Raw genomic sequence first — 6,872 nt, 5'->3', positions numbered from 1 at the left:
TTAGTCTGGTTGGTTTAAACAGTGGTTTGGGTGGATGTTTAGGATTGAAGACAAGAAGTAAAATGGACTTTAGGAAGTGATCAAAGTGTACTTCTGTCTGAACACGTTCAGTTTTAGTCCATGTTGACTAACCTTGCTGTAAATGTTTTTTAATGTTTTTATTGTAATTTTTTTTGTAAGTATGCAAATAAGAGAGATTTTTTTTAAATAAAAAAGATAATATTTGAAATAACAAAATTCAACTAAATATGTCTTAGCCACAATTGTTTATATTGTATTAACTGAAACGAAAAGAAAGTACACAAACAGGACAAAAAGAGAAGAAAAACCTCACAGTTAACACCACATCCTGTAGTAGCAAGAAAATACATGTGGAGGGAACGTGACTATTTGACTAATATACAATCCATGCTAGCACATCCAACAGATCTTGCAGAGCACACAGACAGATCCTAAAGCGCTCGTTTGACAGTCTTTTCTACTAGCCTGCCAAATCACTCAGGTAAGAGACACAACACATTTATGCACAATAGACTGCTATTACATGCTAATTTTCATAATTTATTGAATTCAATTTAGTTCTTCGATGTAAAAAGTCAACAGTGTTTGAAGACAGCTAATGAGATGCAAGTAGCTTAATATCACAGAGACACTAGTTAATTACATTAGTTTAATGTGCCAGCAATGTGCCAACATTTAAATATCATACTTGTATAAAACTGGTATATATGTTAGAAGAAAATATATTCCTTATACTTGAAGCTAGTTAGTTTCAAATCTGAGCTTTTTTAACATGTTATTTCTTTCTAAATAGACTGACATGATGGCACATTGTAATTGCTTTGGATATGTCCTGTTAATGGCAGCAGTGATTTTTTCCTCCCTGAGAACATTAAACTCTGTGGAGGAGCTGCATCAGACAGGTTTTGGTAGCCCACCTCCAAGACATGGACTCGCACTGCTTGTGTGGTATGTTCAAAACTGTATTGACAACAACATGGTGTCTCTCTGCAACCCCATGGAAGGTGATTACGGTTTCCATGAGTTCAAGAATGCTGGACCGTTTTTTCTCCTACCCAGGCTGAAAGATAAGAAGACATATGGCTACTTCACCATAGGAAACCTTAATTACAAACATGCCAAAGATCTTCCCTATGAAGTCAGAAAATATTATAATCCACATGACCTAAAGAGCAATATGGACAGAGTCATTGTGAAATATAATAAGAACAAGAACAAAATCGAGGAGATATTCATTTCAGAGCACTATAAGAAGGTAAAGACGTATATTGTTGGTTTGCCTCTTATCACTGAGTTAAGACAACAGTAGCTAACCACATAAAGCTAACCACATAAAGCACAGAAAAGCACAGAAATGGACATAGAAATTGCTGGAATGTTTCATACAAACTATATTTTAAAAACTATTTTCTTTGCTTGTCTGTATAGTATCTAAACAAAATCGAATAAATCTAGCTTTTTTGAATCTGAATCTTTATCTTCCATCATTCTGATCATTTTGGCCATTTTTCTAGAAAAGAAATTTCATTCAAAATCAAATCAAATCTGATCAAGTCTTAGAAAGATTATTTTAATTCACCATAATTAATCATCAATTGTGTTTCAAAGTCTGACATGTACAGTAAGCTGTTGGTTTCTATTTATAAGTATTAGGAGTGAGACAACTTTCAGTTCTCAATATAACATCTGTTTCTCTATATTTAGTCACTTCTCATTTTCACTCCCACTATCATTCAGCACAAACTACAAACAATACCTGAATACATGTAGAACAAAATCTTAAAACTTCCCAGTAAAGCTCCAGATAAGATCCAGGAGGAACTGCAGCTAATAATGGTGATGGGTTGTACATTGTACAAGCTAGACTGACTTACAAACATATAACTGAAGATGATACAGATAAATACATATGAAGTACAGTACTGTATATGAATAATGATAACAAACTGGACAACAATATCCTATGTTTAAATCCTTTGTTTAAATGTTACGCTTTAAAGCATTGAATCAGATTAGTTCAATAGGTAGTTTGAGTTGCCATTTAATATGCGGGTGTTATTACTAGATTATTACTATTCTTTTACTACTAAAACATTTTTTGCAGTAAATTCTAAAGTGCTTCATCTGTGTAATTATGTCTTTTATAACCTGAAAATGAAATAAGAATTGCCAGCACATGTAAGCAAAATAAAACTGTAATGTAGGAAAAAGGGATAACCGAAAGCAGATACTGCTCAAGCACCGACAAAACATAATTCACATAATTCAAAAGAGTTATCAGTATACAGAAAGCCTTGGTGTATTTAGCACTTTTATGAAGTTTTTTCTTCATTCGATAAACACCAGTACAAGCCTTAGATACAACTAACAGTGTCACAAAGAGGTATACAGTAAGAACAATAAAACACACCCTATGGGGATCCCAGATAGTGCAACAAAAAAAAAACTGGGGCTTTTCCCCAATCGCTGAAAGATTGACAGTTCATTTACAGACAGCCTTCTGTAACCCGGAACCTGGGGAGCATAATAGGCCATGCTGTCTGGGTGGGAGGGATGATATTCTCTCTCTCCTGTCAATCACTATATCATTAGGCAATTGTGGGTGTGTCTGCTCATGTATGTGGAAGAGAACAGAAGCATGTGTTAGTTTTCTCCCTCCCTGGGTGGTTGATGCTGTATGATGTGGAGAGCTGGTTTCTGGATGGAAATCAGCATATGACCAAAATGAAGGTGGAGGAAGGTGGACTAAAATATCAATAAACACACAATTTGGTATAAAAAAACATTGCAACACTATTTTTAAAAGGATATATTAAGTGCACATTAAAATATGAATGGGGTTTACACTATATGGGAAGAATTTGATTAATACCGATACATATGAAAATAAGATCTTTATTCCGTTTATTAATATTACTCTTGTGTAACAGTGACAATGACAATGGCAATGAAAATTAGTATAGTATTTTCCTGTCACATTGCAATTTCTGGCTTTTCAGTACCTGTGTTATATTTGTGTTGTCTCTAGCTGATGGCAGTCACTTTCTTTTCTTTACTCACCTTTTTTCTCCTTGCATGAAGCTACACAGGCAAGTCAAGAGAGCTTTGACAGAGTTGTAAAGCAGCATATGAACAGATGTCTCTGGATGATTAATGTGCTTCTCTTCCTCTCGTCTAAAGAGAAGTGTGCCAGCAGCCCTCCTCCTCCTTTTCCTAAACCTCCTCTTCTCTCTTCTTCAGAGTTACTGTGCAGACCTGGAGTCTCCCTCCTCCTGTGCACATGTAGCCCCCTAGTCTGCTCATGCTGTCAGTCTCTGAGCTGTGGAAGCCTGCAACTAGAATCTCTGTCGAGCAATGTACTAGTGCCCCCTTGTGGTGAAAACTATTAGCTCTAATAAATAAAACGTACAGTAATAAGTATAATGCATATATTCTGTATCTGGCATCATTTTACTATCCAAATCCAAAATAAATTCTGAATAAATTAGTATAATCCTAAAGATGTAGTGATATTTATATTATATTATATTATATTATATTATATTATATTATATTATATTATATTATATTATATCACAAGATCTGACATATGACAGTGATATTATGTGTTCATCATCTCGGCCAGCTGGGATTTATAACTTCTTAATAATTAAAGCACAAGGAATCTTCATAGCCATTTAGATCAACTTAAAAGATACCGAGGATTAAATTTGTCCTCACTAGGTTTCAAGTACTGTGTTATATCTAATAACACTAATTTGCCGCCATATGAACCATCACTAATAGGTCAGAGGGCTGAAATATAATTGCCAATGCCATTTTTAGTGTGTAGCTTTGCAGAGATTCGTGTGGTCTGTTTCAGGACACATTCAGCTCTCAGCTCAAATTTAAAAGCAATGTTCACTTTCCACTTCGGTTTGCTCACTTACCAGCACAAAAACTGTAGATTTATATCACATGGCATTGATGGAGAGTGATTCAGTGGGAGGCTGAAAGTTTATAGAATAGATTTTGCCCTCCCTACTATCTGTGGTGTGGTACTAGATAAAAGTCCATTACAATCTGTGCTGTATGCTAATAAATATCTGTCTGCATTAAAGGGCTTGTATTAAATATTTATATTATTTTAATATTTTATGTAGCTAATTTGTATTCAAATTGGATTAATACTTTATACAAAGTTCTAAGTGAAGCCTAATGCTCTTGGACATTAATTCAAGCTGAGGCCTTAGGTTCATTACGTTATTCTGACCCTGCGAACTCCCTTTGGATTTTAATAAAAGGCCTCTAATACTGCTAAGTAATTACATTAAATTGTATGTTAGCAGATCAGGACTGTTAGGTGATCAGAGATTATTCATATATTCACATAATGGTGATTGTTCTAACCCAAATTTTGTTTTCTACTTAAAGAATACTTCTCTCCTTATCTCGCCTGAAATGTTATAGTTTCCTGGCTCCACAACATTATTAATGACCTCAATGCACCCAAATAAAAAAACAGATAACTTGAGCATGATCATTATGATCATGTAAAATCCAAACTGGGGAGATTAGAGACTGAATAGACACAGAAGGTTTTGTTCCTGGCTCATCATCATTTCCTTTCTTTGAGAGCTTCATTTCCTTTGCTTTCATTGCGCAGCCAGCTTTACTTTTAATACTGACAGAGGGTTAGGTTTAGATACGGTCGGATCTATTAATTTAAGACCAATATAAAAAAGTTTAACATTTATTGTTGTAAAAATAATAATCATAATCAGATTGTTTTGAAAATAGAAACACGAATTAATTTACATGTATAAGGGTCCTACTAATAGCAGGTGAATGCTCAGGTGAGTTACGTTAGATAGGGAGAGAAGAAGGGCATCTCAGTCAGCTCTATAGTTCAGTATTCAGTGCACTGGTCAGGAAGTCTGAGATCTTAAGGGCTGTCTCAATTGCTAAATCCTTCTATTGCACTTGGACAATGCACCACAAAACCAGAGCGCATTAATGCTCACTATCTTTCCAATATTTTCTGAATCCTCTCAGCTAAAAAAAACTAATGGCAGACAAACTCTCAGTCAACCAGTCAAATGCTTATTTATGCTATCATTGATATTCTATATATATAGTCCAACATATTTTAATTGTACTGTAGCAACTCTTTAAGTGACTTGCCTACGATCCTGGTTGAGATACCACGACAGAAAGTTAGCATGTAAAAAATGTTCCTGTCATGTTCATTAAATGTTATTATATGTTATATATTATATTGTTATATATTATATATTAAATTATGTTATTATGTTATTTGCTACCATCTTTTATCATAGTCAGTTTCAAGGCAACCAGAACATAGCACTGTGTAACAACACTGGAGCATTTACTTGCCTAGTGGGCTAGCTAAAGAATTTATTATTTGCTCACTCTGTCCAGATTTATAAGCAACAACCAATGGCCTTTATTTTAAGACTCAAATGTGAAATAGACCTATGAGTGAACTATAATTTATGCAATATATCGTTCCTATTTTGTTTAAATAAAAAACGAGCTTTACTGTACAAATACAATTTTCTGTGGACAACAAAACTTACGTAAACTAATACCACATGGCAGGGACACTAACGTACAAGTACTACAGGTGCATGTGATTTATCTCTGTAAAGTAAGAGATAGGCATACCAGAGTGGATTACAGATGGGTTTTCTTCTCATAAATAGCCCCGTCTGGTCCTCAGTGTGACAGTGGCAGGCCTGTGGCAACAAGCCCAGGAAGCAGATGATGGATGGGGGCTTTTAGTGTCATCTACCAAAGCATTTCAGCACAGAGGTAACTGATCAGAAGAGTGTGAGTAAAAGTGAAGACTTCCAGAATCATAGCCAGACACTGTGTCTGATAGATCTCATTTCTTCTCACATTTGTCACTTCGTTTTTCATCTCTACATCTTAATATGTCTCTAGCCTGAGCAAAATGTATTCATTCAACTCAGTTAATAATGGGTTATATTGACGAATATGCTAACATGATATGGATTTATCATCATAATTTTGTAACTATACTCAAGGATCCTACTGTTCGCAGATAGAGAGGATGTGATGTCATATACATATCGTATTTTTTTGTTTATGTTATAGTTTAGCCCATATTGTGCCATGCTATTATAACTAATACATAATTTCACCGAAACTGGTCTTATCCAGTCTTACTTTCAAATCTTCAGGTTAGGGTAAAGATAGTGACATTTATTTGCCATAAACATTTCGCTTATGGACATTAACCAAACATACATTTTGTCATTTTGCATCCAAAAATAGAATTTGATAATATGATGGTTATAGGCTCTGAGAGGCAATAACATATACACATAAACCCAATCAATGCTGAGGCGCAATGTTAGAAATTCAGTAGATAAAACTATAGTTAAAGGACGTTATTCTGAAGCAGCCATCCATTTCATAACACCGGCCAAGTTATCAAACCACAAAGTTCAGTGTGCTGTGTCTGGTGTATTAAAATAGATCCTCCTGAAATGTAATCACCCCATGAGGGCTTTAAATCTAAATTATGCAGCTTAGAACAGAAAGCTCTTTGGCAGTGCAGTGTAAGCACATATAGCTTTAATAGAAGTAACCTATTGCCTCTAATAATATCACCCCCACACATGAAGGGAAAAAAATATGAACAGGGACGTGCACAAATATGATTCCAAAGGGACACAGGGTCACACAGGGACGCATGAAGCTGTCATACTATCACTGGCAACACCCAGCATCACAACGTTAAGACAATCAAAGAGGACACTGCCTTTATTAAGTATAGGTGCTTTATTGGGTATAAAGGAAGGGAGAACTATATCCTTATTCTC

At 35.0% G+C, this 6,872-nt stretch overlaps 1 protein-coding gene across 1 annotated transcript; it reads left to right on the top strand.

The window, feature by feature from the left end:
* The first annotated feature begins 252 nt into the window (after window positions 1–252).
* On the top strand, window positions 253–1,461 carry si:ch211-198c19.1 (uncharacterized protein LOC100151013 homolog). The gene is made up of 2 exons (XM_060869180.1): window positions 253–502; window positions 815–1,461. The coding sequence occupies exon 2, from the start codon at window positions 821–823 to the stop codon at window positions 1,328–1,330; it is 510 nt and encodes a 169-aa protein (XP_060725163.1). The 5' UTR covers window positions 253–502; window positions 815–820; the 3' UTR covers window positions 1,331–1,461.
* The last annotated feature ends 5,411 nt before the right edge of the window (window positions 1,462–6,872 follow it).

Source organism: Tachysurus vachellii, chromosome 5 (assembly GCF_030014155.1).
Source record: "Tachysurus vachellii isolate PV-2020 chromosome 5, HZAU_Pvac_v1, whole genome shotgun sequence".
Lineage (NCBI taxonomy): Eukaryota > Metazoa > Chordata > Actinopteri > Siluriformes > Bagridae > Tachysurus > Tachysurus vachellii.
The sequence above is the reverse complement of the archived record's forward strand: the minus strand, read 5'-3'. Positions and strand labels throughout refer to the sequence as shown.